The following is a 22641-nucleotide window of genomic DNA, read 5'->3' on the forward strand; positions in this document are numbered from 1 at the left end:
TCCTATCCAAATGGAACTGTTCATCATGCAATCTTTGGTGGAAAGTAGCTCACATCCATCCCTTCTTCTTCTTCTTTTTTTTTCCAAGAATTTCTATTTCTGCACTTCCTGTGTTTCAGAAAGTAGCGTCCTATATTAAGCTTAAGAAATCAATTCGTCAGTTATTGCAGCATTTTGGTTATAGGGTTCTGAATTGTCTAATCGATATCCCACTGAAGATTCGGCAACTTTCTTCTTCTTTTTATTATTATTATATGGAGTGAGTCATTATAGAGTAGTAAAATTAACAGTTGAGATTTTCGTTATTGTATAGTATTAAGTCGGACACATTCACTGGCAGAGATGAATACCATATACTGTCACGTAATTCGTTCGTCTAAAATATTTCAGATTTTAATACATAGGTTGTAATAAATGAAGCATAAGCAGTTTTACTTAATTGTATAAGGCAATAAATCATCTTAGTGAAAATACTGAATAAAGCATAATCGCTAGATATAACAGCGTATTTCTCGACAAAAAACGGTAACTTTGAAAGAAGCATACTTTACGCTTTTCTTGAACACGACTGTACGATGAGTAGTTACAGTAACGATTCTCTGCGCTTAGTTATGATCATTAAATTCCTTATATTAGCTTATTCCGTAGTAACTAATTTTGTCTACATTTATTCATTTTCAGCTCAGCTATATAGGACAGGATTGTAGAAGAATTCCGCCCGTTCTTGGCCAGTTATATGGACCTAGAGTGCATTATTTAGATCTAAGCTTTAACAGCCTCACCTCGCTTCAAGGCATTGAGAAGTTCCCTAATTTACAAGAATTAGTATTGGACAACAATCAGCTGCCGGATTCATTTAATTTGCCCCGGCTGTCAAATCTCCATACGTTGTCCCTCAATAAAAATAAGGTAAGTTTTAATTTTGTATTTTTTGTATATTCATCCATTCAAAGAAATTCTCGATATCATGAGTTTGTTATATCACATTGTTTAAGGTATTCAGAACGTTAACTTTTAAAATTTAGATACATGATCAGTGAAAATGTTTAATGTTGAATATCTTGAGAATAAATCTCTTGGTTTTTGCTGAAACAATACATAAGGCTCATTCAACAAATAGCACAAGAAGCTGTTTAGAAACCGAAGATACAACGTGATTATTGTTTCATGTTTAGTATTTTGAGATGACATCCTAGAGCTATTCATAGCTAAGGCTGGCACACGGGACACTAGGAAACAGTTACACAAATAGAGTAACAGGATTGCACCAAACTAGATTAGAAGAGTGTCGTTAGATACCTAGATGTGAGTGAAGGCGTGATAGAAACTCATCCCTGCATCATAGTTTAATACAATGACAACTGTATGTGTCGTACACAAGTTGAAATAGAGCATAACTGGTGTTGAAGATTAGTCACTGCTTCAGATTGGTTCAGATTTTTTTGTTCTTGTTCTCTGCTTATGTAATCCCTATGATACTTCAGCAGATAACTTATCCTTTCTACATCCTCTTCTTCCCCGCTTATGTAATTCCTATAACATTTAACAGGTACGTTTACCATCCATTCTTTTCCTTAGATTTTAATTCTCTCATCCTATGTAGTTTCTTTATAACAAACTTCTGCCTCATGGTGTCTGTAAACTCAGTCTGTGCACTGACATACTTTAGCTGTTATTTGGCCGAACTCCTTAACCTTGCTTTTCACTCCTACTATTTGCCACTGCGTACTTCTCTATACTAAAGATCCTGTGGATTCGTCTTATACGAATGCGTCATTGTACTTGTACTAAAATAAATTATGAACTGTAAAATATCTTAATTATTCTCCATGTATAGTTAAGACTGATCAGTAGTAGCTATTTGAAACAATATAGTTACTATGCCAATACCAAGCTATTGTTGCTATGATAAACTACTATTCACTATATTTTATATAACGTACATTTATTGTATTTTTTGTTTGTATATTAAATGATCTCCAATAGTAGTATCAAAACATATCTTTCTCTCTCTCTCTATATATATATATATATATATATATATATATATATATAATACGATATTCTTACTAAAAAGAAATAAATAACGTATAAGTTCCATCTAACAAAATGCATACAAAAGTGTTAACGACCTATATAATTGAAACAATACAAAACTCTACTAATGGACGCTATAGGAAACATGTCACGTAAAAACAGTTATAAACCTACCTTTGTATCTCGTGATATCTTTCCATGAATTAATGAATAATGTTAGTTCGCTCTGAGAACCATCTTTGGTATTAACGTGATGATTGCGCCAACATTAACGAACTTGTAGTAGAGATTCATAGTTATATATGTGTGTGTGTGTGTGTATACATATACAAATAATTAATTGTTATAACTACTGAAATTAAAATTCGTTACTAAAAGTAAGTGCTTTTACGTGTTTTCACAAAGTTCAGTGGAATAAACTTTGTCAGTAAGCAAAATTCATAGGAATTCGTTCCAAGGAACAGCCACGTTGTTTTCTCATTCAGGTAGAATGAGTTGCAAAAAACAGTAACAACGACTGTTTCAATAAACACTTTGTATGACAGATACAAAGTTTCCAGAAAGTGAATAAGTGCGGGAGTACAAATCATGCACTTCCTTAAATGTTCCAGAAAAACAACTTTCGACAATGACTATTTAAAAATCAGGTATTATAACAGAATTGATGATGAACAAGATTTCAGAGCGAACCGATATCATTTACTAATATTAAAAAATGCATGCAAAAGATTTTGCAATACACTTTCTCTCTGTTACATTTCAACCTTCAATGGTTTCATGGCCCATTTTGTGCGTTTGGATCCATTATGTTGAAAAGGCAGATACAAAGAATGATTTTCAAAAAAGTGAACGTTTGAATAATCAGACAATATAAATATAATACAGAAACATGTACTGAATAATATCGTAAAACTCATCTAATTTGTAATTTATAGAAAGAAAGCAAAAATAAATAAGAACGAGTAAAAGGAAATAATCGGAGAAAAGCTCAACTATTCCAAATTAATTTTCATTGCATAGAAACGATTACTTTTCTTACTTAATTAAATCGACCTTCAACATTAGCCGGGAAACAGACATGCAGACAGAGCAGAAGATTGAAAAAAATTCAACGAAACTGCAAACCTAAGATAGAAACGCATTGAAGAGACCGTTCTCACCGCCAGGAAATCAATTTGCTGAGATATGGACGCTTCATCGCTCGAACAACGCCTTACGAAGCTACAAATAAGACCAACGATTTGTAACATGATGACTTCTGCCTCCAAAACTCAGTCGCGCAAGATCTCCGTGTGCGAGCTCATCCTATTTGTTTAATTTAATCATCGAAAGACAAATTTAAATGAGGAAGAAGATATCCAATACGTAAAAAGACTGTTTTACAATTCTTTGGATACTTCAGAGTATTTAGAAGATACCCTCGACATCCGCCCAAAAAGAAGGAAGTCACCGGAAAACATCGCCCTCACAGAAGAGAAGGGAAAAGACGATTGATAGCTGCCTATGATGCTGGGACCCCGACTCCTCATTGGTCACCGCACGGGATTGAACTTATAGCAGTTTTGATGTCCAATGAATTAGAGGACTTTCCATTCACCTTTATGGACTAAACAAGTGCCACTGAACAACTTCTACAAACTGTGCAGTACTGAAGTGTTTGTGTGAGTGTTGGTGCCAATTACGATGAACTGGAATGGAAAACTTGACATAGATCTGAATCTATTGCAGTTTCTTTACAAATGCCTATAACTCTGCTCTCCCGTCTGAATATCTGTTTTTAGGCTAAGTGTTGTTTTCAGTCCGACACTAATCAAAATTTTCTAGAAACTAAATTCCAAATTAGATTCATTTTAGAGAACAAATATACTCGCATTGAGCCTCACACACTACCTTTGCTATTAATGAATGTTTCCTTTTGCTCACAATTTCCTCCACGAAATTTCTGTACCTTTCATTTACTCTAATAATCTCGCTCGTAAAATAAACATGAGGATACGTTCTAGATTTGTAGGTATGGAAACCTCATCTGGAAAAGAGCGTTTAGTGTGCGCTGTGCCTCTGAGCCCAGGTAAGCCTCAGTAGCATAGGCACACAACGTGGTGCCAAAACCCGCTCTCACCCTAGTGGTCCTGAGGACACACAACGTGGTGCCGAAACCCGCACTCACCCTAGTGATCCTGAGGACATACAACGTGATACCGAACCCCTCTCCCCAGGCCCATGTATCACGTGATGTCGAAAACGTCGTACCGACTCGAACCAGTGGCCCTCCACACTAGATGTTTCAAACCGGTTCTTTCGACAGGAATCGAACACAGACCTTTAGGCGCAGTATTTGTGATGGTATCCATGAATACACACCCTGTTCTAAAATTTTATCACGCGGTATCCTTACTCCTTTTGGTAGTGTACTCAACCTAATATAACCCCTTCATGTTGTCGCTTAATGTTTAGCTCATTGTACATGTGTTTTGTAATCACATTGTGATTATAGGAAGAGATCTTACTGACCTACTCGCCTCATACACTCTAATCGGCTTACTTACTTCCTTGTTGTTATTAGTGACACGACTACGAAGATAAGCATCGTATGCCAGTCTCTTGATGGGTCATTGTCCGCATGTCGGCAGACTCCAAGCAATCCCTCGGTGGTTCACTGGATGATATCCACTTGCTAGCGATAAGAAATCGTAAGCAACTAAAGAAAAACGCCAAGGAGTTTAGAGAGGCATTTGCTCTTCGTTTGCGCACTAGAACAATTTGTAGGCAGCCTTTTTCTTCCTCATCGTCATCCGACATGGCAGACCAAAATAATGGTGTAAATACTGGGAACGTATTGAACCTGAATGTGTTCCCCCAAGTAATCAACAACCTCCACCAAACCCACCCCCACCGGTCGTACATGTTCACAATGCAGCTTTTCGCTGAATTTTTTAAAGAAATGGACGATGTTATTTTACTCAATAACATTCCCCCTAACCAGGCGAAACATGTAGTAGTGTCATGTTTTACAGGTGAAGGTCTACGTCAACTTCGCGTTCTCCTTAAGCGCAGTAACTTGGAAAACGCTACCTATACTGAATTCAGAGATGCTGTCGTAGAAGCTTTCAAACGCGCTTCAATTGTTTCATGGCCCATTTTGTAGGTTTGGATCCATTATGTTGAAAAGGCAGATACAAAGAATGATTTTCAAAAAAGTGAACGTTTGAATAATCAGACAATATAAATATAATACAGAAACATGTACTGAATAATATTGTATTTTATTTCTATTGTGAATAAATGTTCTCTTAATACAGGTTATTTTGAATTTAAGCAAATATTGTATTATATACGAAATTGCACAGTCAGATAAGCCTATAATGAATTTAGTCATACCGTAAATCACTATACTATATGTGGATTACAATTGGCCATATATTTATTTTGTATTAAATGTAAGTAAACTGAAAGCTGTATTTCTTCTTTCTCCTGGAAAATGTGATTTACATACAGGATATTGACGGAACATTAATAATTGTGTAGACGAATTTCCATGACGTAATAATTGAAGCATAAGGATTGGCAAAATGAAATTTCCAGTAATTACTAAATTGTGCTATTGAGTATATGTGTATTTTAAAACACAAATCTTACTTTGTACTCCTAAATTCCATTTATATTTAAGTCATTATCTTCACAGTATTTTGATCCTCCCTGGAATCATCCTCAAACACAGATATGATGCTACTCTGAATCTATTTATTTATTTATTTTATTTTATTATTATTATTATTATTATTATTATTATTATTATTATTATTATTATTATTATTACTATTATTACATTTTTATATCTCTTGAAAATAGTAAATAGAAAAATCGGTACCAAGTGTTCCACGGTACACTTTTGTAATTTTATTCACCATTCTGAGTTGGTGTGCTAAGAAACCTGTTGCCTTAATTTCTGTAACTTCTTTTTGTCCATTGCTGTAAGTTTATTAAACTATTTGTGGGCTTGCAAAATAATGGGATATATATCGCTTTACCCTTTGTGCATTTAGAGCGCTGAAAATGTCAATTGAGTGTTTTTTTGTGTTTTAAACCCTTTGTATATAATATTTACATTCGATCCTTATTCTTTTGTTGCTATAATTAATAGCCTTCATGTTGATTTTAACATTGACACTGTTGATTTTTGTTTTAATTCTGTATTTTTGTTTAATAGTTGTGCTAATTATAGTTCCTGTTCTATTTCCTTCCCGAAAACGTCTTCTCAGACTATGGCCTCCGTACTGGTTATGAAGATCAACGTTGACGCTTTAATGTTGATATTGTTTTCCTATGTGAAAGACAGTGTTCATTACCTGTTTAAAATTTTTCCACTTACGTTATTTCCACGTTAAAAAATAACGATAGAATAAAAATTATTTATATTCAATTGAAGTTAACTAGTCTATTACATTGTTCCACATATGATCCAGTTCTTATATCCAAGTTCAGTGCGAGTCTTTTTCTAATGAGACAGATCCAGAAACATATTGTTCCTATCCGTGTTGTTTGAGCAAGAGTGTAAGACTTCGGCTCTGTTTACGTCATGGTCTATTGTTTGAAGATGACTGGACAATCCTGATACGACGGAAGGGGGAGAGGCTCTTTACTTCGCGTCCTTTGTGTTCTCTAGTCGTCGTCTTAATAGTAGTTTTAGTCATGCCTAGGTAGTTTTGCTTAATAGTATTCAGAAGTGGTGAATAGAATTACAGAAGTGTACCGTGGAACACTTGGTGCCAATTTTTCTGTTTTCACATTTCGAAGAAATATAATAGTGTATTTTAAAAAATAGGTTCAGGCTCACATCACGTCTGCGCTTGAAGATGATTCCAGAGACGAGCGAAATATTGTGGGGATAATGACTTAAACACAAATAGAAGTTAAGAGTACAGGGTAACACTTTGAAATTTCCATTAGTTTGTGAACTAAATACCAGAGAAAAAATATCAAGCATTTATCTATCTCTGAAATTATTTCAACGAAGCCGAAAGCATAATACAGAGCGTTAAAAACGCAATATTTGGTCCCAATACCTGTGACATCTACGAAGGAATAAAATGAAATGAAATCTTGAAGTTTTACTTCCCACGGATATGCCAGCTAGGCTAAAGGAGACGGTGACTATGTGAAAAGAATGAAATGGTGGAATGAAGAAAGTGGGAGAACCCCGAGAAAACCCGCGCAGACGGTGTTTGTCCACCACAAAGTTCACTTGACGGGGGCTGGGATCGAATCCGGGACCCCACCCACTAGAGGTGAACGCTCTACCACTGAGCCACCGCGGCCCCGACTTCTACGAAGGAACGGATATACTATGATAGAGGTATACACAACATTTTCGTTATTCAATTAGAATCACTTTCTGTTTAGTTGAAATTTTGACGATGCAAGTATCGATAGCATATTGTTTAACGTTCTTCAATACTACCAAACAACCCAACCCAACATCAAATTATATTTTTAAATGTCAGTTTATTTCACGTTTTAAATCTACAGTATCCGTTAAACGAAAACTTACAATACGACACTTATAATTCAGTGGTACAAACTGAAGATGCTATAGGATCACAAACATCTTCTCAAACAAATTTTGGAGCTCTTTACATCAGTAATAACGCAACTCAGATAGACAGGTTAATTCATATCCAAACTACCTTAATCTCGAATACTATGATCATGGATGATGTATTTCGAATAAATAGGAAGCAAGTTACAGGAGATTAAAAGTTCGGCTTTTCTTCAAAAAGTTATATTTTGATAAATTAATTAGGTAAGTATTACATTCAATCAGATAGATGATTTTCTTAAATGTTAATAAAAAAAAAATATATACAATTTTATATTTTAAACCGTTCCGCAGCTATCATAAACATTGGTTAAGTTTTCAACACTGCTTAAAAATATGTAGATGCGAAAACTTGTAATTACAACTGCCAAAACTTTTGCTATATATTTACAGAAGCAAAGAAAAACAATTGTTTTAGTAGAAAGTTCCCACAAATAGCCACTTTAAGCAATATAGCATTCTCACCAATGTTTTCATATCTCCAGAACAGTTTGAGATATCAAATTGCTGTAAACAGTGTAATGATCTTTGTGTCTATTGACAACCATGTATATTATTGAATGTAACACTTATCTAAGCACTTTTTCGAAATAATACCTACAGGGTTTGTCCCTAAAGTAATGAGATTGGCCGTCAGACGGCACTCCAGACGCCAGCAACGATCTTCTCGGCGGGGAATGTCTTAAGCTCAGCAACGCACTGGGCGGCAGTCGCGTGCGAGCTCTGACGCAGGACCACGAGTGGCACAAAAGTTTTTTTAGTTTTTGTCACTTCGGGACGAACTGTTAACGCCGTTTTCTACAAAGAAGTCGTTGCACGCCTGCACAGAGCCGTCAAATGGAAACGACCGGAGATGCCGTTTTGCTGGAAGCTCCACCATGACAACGCTTCACCCCAACCACCTTCGTTGTGACCGCCTAGCTGGCCCGGATAGGGATTGCAAATTTGCTGTAGCCACCGAACAGCCCGAATGTGAGTCCACCAGACATTTTTCTATTCCCAAGAGAAGCCTGAAAGGTCACCATTTCAACAATGTTCCCGTCATCCAACGGGCTGTCACAGAGTCTCTGAAAGAGGTTACGGTAGTTGACTTCCAGGGAGCCTTTGCTGTGGGAATCGCGTTGGCAGCGGTGTATCGACGTCCAAGGAGACTATTTTGAAGAATTTTAACAATATGTACCGATCGGATCTTTTTACCAGACACAGTCTTCTTACTTTACGGACAAACCTTGTATAAAAAACAAATCAAATTTTCAATGCTTCGTAACTTTTCTTTCTATTTATTCGAAATATATCATATGTATTCGACTTGAAGGGTACTTTGGAAGTGCATTGCACCATCCGTCTCACTTGTGTTGTAATTGTTGTAGGGACTTCCAAAGCTTTTATGCTTTTGATATTGTAGCATCCTTCATTTGTGACATTGAATTATAAATGTGATATTGTAAGTTTTCGTTTAAAACTGTCAAATTTAGTTTTATATATATATAACTAATAGAACACTTCGAGTAGAATCAGATTGGTAACATTAGTTTAAGGTACGTTTTAAATTATTTATGTTGCTAATGTTAAATGAATGCACCTAAAATGTGCTGTGAGGTACCTTTGAGGACTTTTACTACTGTTTTTAGTTGGCGAAATAACTGTGTGTGTGTGTGTGTAAATAAGAAACACAATTTAAAGTAGTAGTTAACATGTATTTTGATTTATTTTTAATAAATTTAAGTGTGTTTGTGTAGCGAATGTTTATTATGTAAGTTTAAAAGTGCATGATAAATTTTAGGCTAAAAGAGGAGAAATTAACTGCATTATACTTGACATAGATGACGATAACAACTAAAATTAAGAAGTTTACTAGTTGAGTGCAGTAAGTTTTGATGTACACACACAAACAGTTTATTTTAATAACTTTATAAATGTTTAATTGTAAATTTTGATAACCGATTGCGATTAAGATTTATAGTGTACTAATTGCCGTTGAATATTGACGTTGTTACTTGAAGTTTGGTTTTAATTGAGACTTTAATTTTGACTAACTGAGACAAAATAAATTGAAGTATTTATCCAACCAAGAAGCTTTTTTTTTTTTTTTTTTTTTTTTAATTTGAGCTGAAATCATTACATTTGTGTATGAGATTTTCTTGAGGAAATATTAGTTAACTAATTCTTTTTAAAGATTGAGCGTTATGTTGGCACTTTGAATTTTACATAATTTACATAACGCTGTTCGATGCAATATGTTTGTGTTAACAACAAAACACAAAATTACAAAAATACTTACATTTACACCAAACCTTTTAAGCAATTTACAGCATTAACAACATTTACAGGCTGTTTTTATGAAATTGAAATACCAAGACCAAACCGAAAACTAACTTTGATATTCTGTCAAAACTGAAAATTAACATACACAACATTTTCAATAGTAAAATTAAACTATTAAAACTCCTTAACAATATGTAGATTTGAAATATGTAATAATCTGACCAAGTACCATTTGAGGAAATATAACTTCGGTTGGCAACGCTGTTAGTCTGGTAGTATTGAACAGTATGTCAAACAATGTAATCTAGTCGATATTTGTATCGTGAAAAAATTCAGTGGCTTTTATTTATTTATCCATTAGTTTAAAAAGTTACAGGGCGTTCCAAGATAAATGGTCCACCGTGCATATGAAAGTTTATGGGATCCACTGACGTTTTACTGTATTTAAGTTAGATTTGCTCCAGACCGGATTAAAATCAGTTTGAATTATTATTATTTATTGCAGTAAATAGGTAGAGTTAGCTTGCATATTGCTTAAAATATATACATTTTTATTATTTTTTTCTTTGTTTAGATTGTTGATCTGGAGTTGCTGTTGACAAAAATAGCAAATCATCTTCCTAAACTGACGTACCTCAGTCTTCTGGGCAATATTGCTTGTCCCAATCAATTATCAGATGTAGAAAAGGATGAAGAGGATTATCAAAGATACCGGTATGGCGTTTTACTACTTCGTAGGTAATTTATTTATTATTTTTTCAAATTCCGCTAAGCCGTAAACTAATGAATAAATAAATATTAATGACATGAGAATTTAGTATGTATGAATCTTACTGACCTACCTGTGCTACTTCTTCACATAGGTCATAACATGGCTCGAGCGGGGCTGCGGTGGCTCAGTGGTAGAGCGTTCACCTCTGGTGCTAGGGGTCTCGGGTTCAAACCCTGCTCCCGCCAAGTGAACTTTGTGGTGGACAAACACCATGTGCGTGGGTTTTCTCGGGGCTCTCCCGTTTCCTCCCACTTTCTTCATTCCACCATTTCATTCATTACTCATTATCACCGTCTCCTTTAGCCTAACCGGCATAATCGTGGGACGTAAAACTCAAAATTTCATTTTTGTCATAACATGGCTCGAGCTTTTGTATCCTGACCTTCTGTTGAGCGATAAAATACAAACCACGTCCAGAAAGTAAGCTCGGTATGCAGTTTATGCTGCAGTTGAGTTGCAGTGCGCATTTGCGCCAAGTAGTTGGGTCCATTTGTAAATCAGAGACAACAGTGGTAGAATTAGCAGAAGGGCAGATATACTTCATACTGAGTTGCGATAATGTTCAAGAAAATCGAAATCCGCTGCGTGTGAAGTTCGCTTAGTCTTACGATTCTTGATTGCACTTAAGTTGTCAGCAGCTGAAATTCACTATTGAATTGGTTAAACGAATGGTGTATAGATCATGAATGCCTCAATAGTGGAGATGAGTACGACAGTTTAACGAAGCACGTAACAATGTGCTTGGTAAAAAAAGTTGATAAACTTGCCTGAGAAACATTATTCATCATCCGTAAGATCAGACCTTACCCCTCTAAATTTGATCTCTTTTCACGCCCCTGAAAGCTTTCCTTGCGAGCAAGAACTTCAGGGATGATGATGCGGTCAAGCAAACCGTTACCACTGGATTATTGTCACAGACGTCATCGCAACAGGGATGGCAGATGTATTGAAACATAGTCCAAGGCCGATATTTCAGTATACAATGAAGTATTTTGTTCAATTTTATATATATATTACAGGGTTGGCTGGTTTAAACCAGCTGTTTTTTTTGTTTTTTTTTCAAAAAAACCAACTGGTTTAAACCAAAAAATGAAAAATGTTTGTAAAAGTATAAGTGTTCGTAAAATCTTGATTAACACACATTTGTGAGTTATCACGTTTCACTCCCATATATTATTCGTATTATATTCAGATCTAAATTCCCCATTCAGTACTCAAAGAGGTTATGCTACAAAAGCAACTTTTGTTCTTTTTATAACTTTATGAATGTTTCTTTTGTGATTTTTTAATAGTTTGTTATTATTGTTATGCAATTGCAATCAAAGAAAAATTCTAAATATTGTTTCGTTTTAATAATGTTTACTGTTGGTAAAATAAGTCGAAGTGCCGTACTTTTTGTGGGGGAAGAGGGTCATACAAAACCCCATCAGAGGCATTTATTGAAATCAGAAGTATCTTTGGTATCTATTTATGTATAAATGGGTCAGAACCAAAGTGGATTCAAATAATTCCTATCTTTATTTACTTTTCTTAGTGATATGCAAATTAAGTCGTCGTATTTCTTTAACTTGGACTAATGAAAGTTGTAGTAAACTAACTTGGACTAAATTAGTTCTTCTGTACTGTGCAGTATTTTGAAATTGTCCATATGTAATTCTGTATAATGGTTTCACTTGTGCAACTGTTTATTTTTTTGTCCTTATGAAATGGCTCTTGACAATTATATTAACAAGTATGTAAAGATCAGTACAATGTATTTTTATCAGAAGTCTTTCGTGAGTGGGTCGGCAGACGTATCGCCAGTTAATCCTGTTTCGAGTTCAAATAGAGGAAAATTTCTCTCGGATGTAAGCCGAGAAGCGGTTTGGATTTCGCTTTAAGCTTATGTAACCCCTTCTAGCGTAAACCGATTGTTGTATAATAACACCGAGGCAAAACAAACTTATTTCTGTCCGTATGTGATATAAATACATAGAGCAAATTATTTAAACAAAAAAAAAAACCTGGTTTAAACCAAAAAAAGGGGGGTTTAAACCAAAAAACCTGGTTTTTGGGTTTTTTCAATAAAAACCGTGGTTTTTGCCAACCCTGATATATTATAAAGGTAACCAAGGACGTTGTGTCGTTTTCATGTGGTCTGTGTTCAATTGTCCCTCACACCGTGAGTTGAATGCGAATAGAGATAAGGTGAAGGTCAGCTGTTGGTGTGGGTATAACCAACATACTACCTGGTTGAGGCAGTTCAGTTACAACGAGAACTTACTTAAGAACAGAGTGAACATGGGACTTCCACAGAGCGCTCTAAGGGCGTGCATGCTGTACGAGTTCAAAACTGGAGCCAAACGCTGCTGCAGCGGGGCAGAAAAAATACCAGGCCTTCGGTAAGTGTGCGATGGCAATGCGGACAGTACAGCGGTGGTTTAACAAGTTTATGGACGGTGACGAAACACTCGAAGACGCACCACCGCCGGAAGACCAACACATGTATAAAATGAAGACATTCAGGCAGCAATTGAGGCGAACAGTGGCCAAACATGTGAGGAACTGGGACTACTATTCAGTGTGAATGAGAAGCCATTCGGCAGCACCTCCATGAACTTGGGAAGCACTACAAGTTGGATCGATGGGTCCCACATGATTTGACTTCGGGCCTGAAGGCAACGTGAGCAGACATCTATGCTTCTTTGCTGTCTCGTCTGAGGAAGGAGTCATTTCTGGACAGAGTGTTGACATGTGATGATAAGTGAGTCCTGTATGAAGCTCCACAGGGCCGTCATCATTGGTTAGCATCCCGTGAACCGGTTCCAAAACAGCCGACTCCAGCACTGGATCGGAAGAAGGTTCTCCTGTATGTTTGACGGACTGCTCGCGGTATCGTGCATTGGTAACTGCTACCAGCTAGTCAGAGCATCAATGCAACTGTGCAGTGTCAGCAGTTGAGCTATGTTCAAGACAAACTGTAAACTCTGGAGCCAGCACTTCTGAATTGCAAAGAGGTCTTCTTGTTTCAGGACAACGCTAAGCCCCACGTGGCTAGGATGACTCGGCACACCATTCTACGCCTTGGATGAGAAACACTATATCATCCACCGTGCTCTCTGGACATTGCACCGTCCAATTATTACCTGTTCCATTCCTTGGGCAGTCACCTTAGAGGACGCCAGTTCAAATCCCTAGTCGAGGTGCAAAATGCATTTGATACTTTCTTCGCTTCACGGCCCACCAAGTCCTACCGCGACGGAATCCATGGCCTTCCAGAACGTTAGCAGAAGGTCGTCGATGCTGATGGGGACAATTTTTGATCTTCCAGGTATGTCATAGCTGACATATCGATGTTCGAAGGTAGTGAGTGAAAAAGCGATAGAACTTTCTTTGTTACCTTTATAATTGTCCAATGGTACTTACTTTCTGGATGACCTCTGTATTTAAACTTGTCATCTCTGAATTGAAGTTACTATTCCCATTTTACATTATTGTAGTGGTATCTCTGTCCACCTATATAGCGTCGTGATCTTTTCCTAAGATGTTTATCTACTATTTGTTAGCTTACTAGCTTTAAATAATATGTAGCAAACAGCCTTTTGGAATACCACAATATTTATTACCATTCTTCACATTGATTATTTTGACACATATGAAATACCATTCAAAACAACCTTTATCTGGATATATTCGTAGAATGTAACTGTACTTCCATGTTAGCAGATTGAACGTGCCATTAATATTCTTTAACTTGATTACCACACACAAATATTCTTATATGAGACTGTCGACATATTATTTTAACTTCTTGGTAAAAAATGGTTTGTAATTTTTAATTGATTAAAGAGTCCAAAAACAGGTGAAGATCCTTTGGCATCACGTACATGTTCTGTTACTCTAGTATGTATCTTATGCTTCGTTTTGTCAATGTAACTTCTATCTGTCACGTCGCAGACACATTGAATAAGGAAGAGAATCAATGAAATATTTCCATGTATAGAAATATGATCTTCCTATATTTCTAGGTGATCTGCAAACTGTCCAATTTTATTTAAATCAATCACTAATAAAAGGAGAAAACGCTATAGCAACATGTAACAGGGGAAAGTGTTATGTTTGAAAGTCTGCAACTGGCTCAACACACATTCTTACCTTTTATAACTTTCTTTCGAGGTTATATGGTTGTAGCCACTTCTGGAACTCAACTTAAACATCAACTCCAATTAACCTTTGAATTTTCACTATTAAAACAATTTTAAAGCTCTTACGAAAAGATTCTTCCAAATATTGGACTTAATGCGACAATGGCAAGAGTTCCCTCGCAGCTGCGTGGTTAGCACATGTCAATTCGATAAGAGAGTCCCAGATGCGATTTCTGAAGAGAGCTCATGGTAGACTCTCGACATTGAAGACAGATATTGAACTCCAAACCGACAAACTACCTACCGATAAATGTATATAATGATTCACGTGCATTAAGTTTATGATATACTTTTGTATGAAATTTATTGTCTTTCTGAAAATAATGAAAATCTTTTTAATCTTTTTGCCTTGCCCAGAGGATGAGTACATAAATCTACTCGAAATATATTGTGACAATAGTGGTTGAAAGCGATTGAAAAAATACTAGTGATTGGACAGCAGTAAGAGTAAGTGTAAACTTATTTCCTTTTTTATTCAGTTGTGTCCATTTCGAAGTAGCTAACATAACAAACTGTGTGTGCCTCTCTATAGCCTAGTGGGTAAAATATGCGTGGTCGTGGTTTCTATTCCTGCCGAAGATACTTTGCCTTGGATACAAACTCGAGGGATGGTTCGGATCCCACTTTAAACAGTAAGTCTTGTCTCAAACAACCTTGCTGCTGAAAAGATACGTTAAATTTCAATCAACTAACTAACTCTATGGCCTATGGAACCCGAAGGTTCAAATGCCGCGTTCACAAAAGCTCTCCACTGACTTCTATCCTTAGCGAACTGGATTCAGTTTCTACCTTCCATTCCTATTTCTACGAGATCCATCTGAATATTGCCCTCCCATCTGCGCCTAGGTCTTCCGAATGGTCGTTTTCCGATTGGTCTTCCAGTTAAGACTTTAAAAGCGTTCCTACCTTCTTCCATCCTAGCTACATGCCCTGCCCACCTGAGCCTCCTACATTTGACGACCCTAACAATGTTTGGCAAACCGTATAAATTATGTAGTTCCTCGTTATGAAATTTCCGCCATTCCCCATTCCCGTTCCTCTTGGGTCCGAATATTCGTCTCAGGATTCTGTTCTCAAATACTTTTAATCTACGTTCTTCCCTCAAAATAAGCGACCATGTTTCGCAATCATACAGAACAACATACATGATTATCTTTTTTTTTTTTTATTATTATTGTAAAACTTTGTCTCATATAGGTTGTAGGTATAGCATTTAATAAAATGAGCGTCCGGAATCGACTCCCACTACCAGTTTTATTATAAAAGCTTACACTATAAAAGTATTTTTACAAAATAATGTAGTAAATAATCTCTCTAATATGAAAGGTTAGAGATAGGTAGTCTTTGACCGTAAGGTCGCAGACAGGATCTCCATAGAGCCCCGTAGCAGGCTAAGCCAGGAGATAGGATAGGCGTAGTCCCGTAGCAGACTAGAGGCCTGGGGCTAGGTTACTCCAAAAGTCCCGTAGCAGACTAGAGGAGGGTCACCTGAAAACTGGTATTGAGTTGTCTTCGTCCATCCAATTTATAGGGTCCTTTGGGTGGCGGTGGCGCTGCTGCTCCGTGGGAGGGGCCAGAAGCCGTCGTCCGCATGTGACTGTAGATCCCTCTGGTGTGAAGTCTTCTTGCCGAACCACGTGGTGGTGTTTGTAAACACTGACATGTGAAATGGTTTGTTTACAACATCACAGGATATTACAATATTTCAAGCTTCAAATTCCTCGACAGAATTCGCGACGATAATAGATTTTGAACGGGATAATAACATGAATTCCCTGCTTTAAGCCTAGATTTAATTTCTTCGTGAATATGGTTTTGGTCTGTTAATAATGATCCTAGATATTTGAAAGTATCCACTTTATCGAAAGTGTTATTTGATACTTTAACACATCCATAATTTGCCGTATTACGATCCCGACGAACTTCCACGTATTTAGTTTCCTCTGCGTTTACTTCTAAATCCAGGCCCCTGTAAGCGTTTAATAAGACCTCTGCATTTCTTTCTGTTGTTCTCCTATTATCCCCTATTAAATTTACATCATCAGCATCCTGGAGAATACCATTCAACTCTAAGTCTGGTTGCTATCTTTGATTTTCATTATAGTATATTCCAGGACAAAGTTGAATAATAATTGTGACAATGCATCTCCTTATTTCAGGCCATTATCAACGTGGAAGCTCGTAGACAAAAATTTTCCTACATGAACTTTATTTTGGGATTTATTTAAACATATCCTAATTAATCTAATTAGCTTTTTCGGTATTTCAAATTCTGTAAGAATGTTGTACAATGTTTATCTCCTAACCAAGTCGTACGCCTTTCTAAAATCAATAAATAATTAATGTACCAGTGTATTGTATTTCCACTTCTTTTCGATTATTCGTCGAATGGTAAAACATTTGGTCGGTAGTTGGCTGATTTCGTCTAAATTCAAACTGATAATCTCCAGTAATTTAATCTGCGTATGGGATCAATCTTGCTAACAGAATGTTTGAGAGGATTTTATAGGATGTTGACGACAGAAGAAAAATGCCTCGATAATCGTTTCAATCAGTTTTGTCGCCTTTCTTGTGAATTGGAACAATGATTTCAATCAACTATCCGATTTAAATAAGTTGTGTACGGGGATATTCACTTTCCGGATTACTGTTATATTAGCTTCTATCTGGAGGCATTTATGGGAGAGGATATAGTAATATATTGTGATTGAGAATTTCTGGAATATCATTAAACTATGCAAAGATTCTTCTGTCAGAAAGGAAGTGAGATGTATTCTTGAATTAAGCATTGAAGTCACGCGTTTTCTGTGATTCGACGTGCAAAGAATAGAAACAATATTACATAATCATATTTCAAATATGAAATAATTAGGGTAACTGTCCCAATAATTGACAGTGTACCAGTAATTGACACTGTTGTCTTTTTTTCGCCGCAACAAGACTGCGGGACTAGATACCAGCAAATGCTGCCACCTGTTATTCCTTTGTGGTGTTGTCAATCCTACAGTACTGTTAATATTTGTCACTAGGTGGTAGTAGTCCAAAGGAAGCAGAACATCGATGGACAGTGAGAAGTCAACTGTTTTTTCAGCCTTCTCGTAACGGTTACGCTTAAGGGAAGTTGTTTCTGTTTCCGGTGCATACCAAATAGACCATAATAAAGACTGACGAGTTAAAGATCTTTTGATGTAACTGAAGGACTAATAGATCAGACTAAACCAAAAATTTTAGCTTCTTGAAAGTTAAACCAAGTTTTGAGGGGGGTGTCAATTATTGGTCACAGGTTAGCTGCAATCACCAGTAATTGACACCCCTGTCAATTACTGGTGATTTCCCTAAGCTCAATGAATATCAATAGAAATTTGTATACCGTGTATTTCAGTGAAGTTAAGTTTACTGGTAGAGTTAAAAACATTATTTTTATAAAATCCCAGTAGTTAACAGGGGGTGTCAATTACTAGATCCAAGGGTGTCAATTATTAGGCTACTGCAGAAAAATTGTACAATTTACACAACTTGTCATCATTCGAAAGGTCCTGGGTTGACACCTTTGTGATTAATAGAGAACCGACCTTGCTTTTTTAAAAAAAAAAAATCTTGAAGTGGTAAATATTCCCTTGGTACGGAGTTACGTGGACCTAGGCCTTTTCCCTTAATTTTCTTTGTCTTTCTGAGCGTTCAATATGACTAAGCAAGTGTCTTCCCTTAATTTACAGTGCTCTGACTTGGCACGTTGCCACTGGTGGAGTAGCTACAGTAGCCGATTAGTTTAAAAAAAGGAAATAACATATATTTATAGACACTGTAAATGCTTTACACTGATCAAGCTAAGGAAAGATTCTGCTTTGTTTCTTTACAAGTGAAATCACATCTATGGAGCAAAGTAAAATCACATCTAATAGGTCCAATGTCAACTCAGAGTGAATCTTTAGCTAGTAATCATATGAATGCAACGCAGCTGCAAACTGGCCACACCTACAATTGAGAGGACACAGTTTTCCCTAGATATTGGTGATAGCCCAGAGAAAAACGAGAAAACAAGCGGTACAAGTGTTAGAAATACCGTCCGTGCCATCAAATTCGTCCCTTCAGATTCCGTCAGGTGGTGGAAACACTAACTCTTCTTTAAATGACATTTTTAAGTTTTACATCCCACGGTTATGCCGGTTAGGCTAAAGGAGATGGTGATGATGAGAAATGAGTGAAATGATGGAATGAAACAAGTGGGAGGAAACGGAGAAACTCCAAAAAAACCCACGAGCACAGTGTTTGTCCACCACAAAGTCCACACGGCGCGAGCTGGAATTGAACCAGGGACCACAAGCACCGGACGTGAATGCTCTACCACTGAGCCACCACACAAGAGAGTCTGGGAATGGACAGTGATATTCCAACCATATTACATCAACTATCAACGTGTAAAATTGAAAAAAAAAAAAAAAAACAAACAAACAAAACAAAACACGTGTTTATTATGATGAACAGTTTTATATCGGTTGCATTACTGCTATTGATAAAGACAGGGTTTCTCAAATTTCTTAGAGAGGTCACGGAAGACAAATTTGTGTGGCTGAAAGTCACTGATGTTGATAAAGGTGGACATAAAATACATATTTTACGGATCGCTTTCCCTAATTGGATAATGTCGTTATGCGCAAGATCAAAAACTCATACCGACACATGAAACTATCAAAGGTTTTCCGGCATCATTAGGCCATTAATTCTTGTGTTATGCGATGCTGTTACATTAGGACCGAGGATATTTCAAATAAGATAATATTTCACTGATAGTATTAGAAAATATTTCACTTTTCAATTATACAATTATTAGTACTTAATTTTCTTGTCATATGTAAACTGGAAACAAGACTATGCTATGAATATTTGTATTATTTTAGTATTAACATCCGTTGTATGCAAAAATAATATCTCAATGCTGTTATAAATCAGCTTGGTAAGGTGGTAGAAAATTATGTAGTTCATTCGAAGTAAGATATTAAGAGATGTCAATTACTGGGTCACGATGTGTCAATTACTTGTGATTCTGTCAAATCACAGTTTCAATTATTGGTACAATAAACAACTTTTCGTATATATATTTTTAAAAATAATAATTATTGGTCTATATATTTTCCGGTGGTGTGCATGGATGAAGGAAGGATGCCTTCGTACCTATACGAGAGTTAAATAAGTTAGATTCATTTGAAGGGTAAAACAACATGCAATTTGTCAAATACTGCTCTTATACTGTCAATTATTGGGACAGTTACCCCCCCTTTTTTTTTTTTTTTTTTTTTTAACCGATGGTTTCTGCAAATTTGTACAATCGCCCATAAAACTTGACACTCATCTCAACAAAAGTATAAGCTAAACTTAGGACTCTTATGGAGCAAAACTAACCTCAAGAGGCTGATGTGAGTAATTAGATCGTATCGTACGGTACCTGTTATGTTACGAGGAAAACAAATGTTCGAATTCTTTGAATATAACTGTACACTCATGTCCAAAATGATTGTCGCATACCTATAACTGTCTTTTTGTAAGTATATTATTTGATAATGATTTTGCAGGATATTTTTATTACTGATACTGTGTGTACAATCGGGAAATATATATTTGTGGTAAATTTCATAGGAAAAGAATTATAAATACGAAAATTAGAATGAGTAAAACAAAATGTTGCTAAAGTGGACAAGAAAGTTTTATTTTCGTTTTGTTGTCCTTATTTATTGCTCCTTTGACATGAAATTTGTCACATACATGTCTTGGCCGATTATACACATACTAACATTATAAGAAATACCGGGCGAATTCGTTATCAAATTATATTCCTACAACAACATATTTATAGACATGCGACAATAATTTTGGACATGAGTGTACATTTCTAGTTAGAAAGACGATATAAAATAAAAAAGCTTTGCTTTTTCATTGAAGAATTTATTGAATTTTTGTCCTCGAAATTGTTAAAAATACATCTGGATGCTTCTTTCCTAATTTCTTCCCTAGTGATTGCTTGGCTATTTATTTATTATTTTTCGGGAAATTGATAGCATTTCTTCTCCGGATTATGTTTCTGATATGAAGATTTTTGTTGCAGGTACTATGTATTGTATCGCCTTCCAAAGCTGAAGTTCCTCGATTCCACAGTGGTGGGAGAAGCAGAGAGGATAGAAGCTCAAAGAAGAGGCAACTTTATGAAAGTAATAAAGCCACCAGTAAGTATTCCAGAATCTTAAAAGTTAGTCATATGAAATTTGTGTCTCTCTCTCGTCAAATTCTTGCATAGAAAGAAGTCACGTAGAACCTATTTTGTACACAGATAGATCTTTAGCAGATCTAATCGCGTACGAAGGTTTCTTACTCTAAAGGAATTGGGGGTTTACACGTTCGGAAGGTTCAAAAAGCTTAGAGTATCTCAAAAGCCCTTCAAATTTGACCCAAAGTCGTGTGATGTTGCAGATTGCATATGTTAGGTGTTTGCGAAGAACAGGAACTTCTACCAGTAATTCGTGAAGCAGTGGGATGTTCCCACTTTCCTGCTAGAGAAAAACTATGTAAGTACCACAAACAGAGTATCACTATTATAGAATTTAGGAGTATGTAATGGACTCAAAAAATTATAATGATGGAATTCCAAGGTGGTGTGTACCTGAACATTTTACAGCTATTTTTCTGTTTGTTTTTGTTTTGGTTTTGGTTTTAGTCACACTTTGTTACGACCAATAATTTTTCTCTTTTTTTTTTTACCGGTCGACAGAATATAATAACAGCAATAATAATAATAATTATTATTATTATTCCAAAGTAGAAATATATAATTAAAATATTAAATAATTATGATTTTAAAAAATGGAAATTATATTTTAATGTAAAAGAAACTGATTTTACACTATTCATTATAACCGCTACCAGGTTATAGAAGGATTTTTTGTGGACACACTGTATATTTCGTAAAGACAGTGATTATTATTTTCGATTTATACCTTATTCTACAACGCACATAAGTTCTTTATTTGGTGGGAATTGCTTCTTTCCCACACAATTGGACAAAGAAGTCTTTTATCATTTTTTCATATATATATTTAAAACATTGCTTTTGCTGAGAACATTTCAGTTAGTGACTAACCATTTCAGTGTTTCTCCCTGACTTATTATATGCACAGTATATATTCTATAGTTATTGGGAACTGAAGTAAGTGCTTTCTTTAATCGCTTATGGAAACATTATAATAGATTAGAGAAATACGGGCTGACCAGATGTTCCAGCAACCAAAGTGGCACCAACTGCGTTGTTCTGTAGTCCGTTATCTGTACTTTCTCACGCCAAAGTTATCGCCGTGTCTAGTGCATTATAGGCAGTTGACTAAAATTAACATAAATTGTTTTCCATATTCTGTTTGTATGTGCATACAGGTGAGTTCACTGAGTGAATTTTGAAATGAACTGCCAACACTTTTCCGTTGACCATTGCAACCCGTAGCTTGAGCTTGGATGCTCGAGGAGTTTGACTCCAGGTCCGGAAGCCGTAACCACGCATGTCGTGTCGAGCTTCAGATACGACTTATTGTGAAGGGGCACAAGCTATTTCGCCGGTGAAGGACGATTTCTTACGGCTAGCCCCAACTAGTGAAGTCCCAGGTTCACAAACCTAGTGCGCTAAAAAGTTATACTCGCGCCCTTCAATATCAGTATTCCGCTGTGGAGACCTTTTTGTTTATTTTCTGAAGATTTACCTTTACGCTGCAGGACTGTTCAGCGTAACAACTGGATTCATCGTGGGACGA

General features: G+C 36.1%; 1 protein-coding gene across 1 annotated transcript in view; it reads left to right on the plus strand.

Annotated features, from left to right (window-relative positions):
• Nucleotides 1–22641, plus strand: part of LOC145694728 (leucine-rich melanocyte differentiation-associated protein-like) — a 58745-nt gene that overhangs the window by 11181 nt on the left and 24923 nt on the right. Inside the window, exons 2-4 of the mRNA XM_081771291.1 lie at nt 682–909; nt 10473–10612; nt 20955–21072. Coding sequence (XP_081627417.1) covers nt 682–909; nt 10473–10612; nt 20955–21072 — 486 coding nt within the window. The remainder of the gene's footprint in view (nt 1–681; nt 910–10472; nt 10613–20954; nt 21073–22641) is intronic.

This window comes from Thermobia domestica, chromosome 1 (genome assembly GCF_964235325.1).
Source record: "Thermobia domestica chromosome 1, izTheDome1.hap1.1, whole genome shotgun sequence".
NCBI lineage: Eukaryota > Metazoa > Arthropoda > Insecta > Zygentoma > Lepismatidae > Thermobia > Thermobia domestica.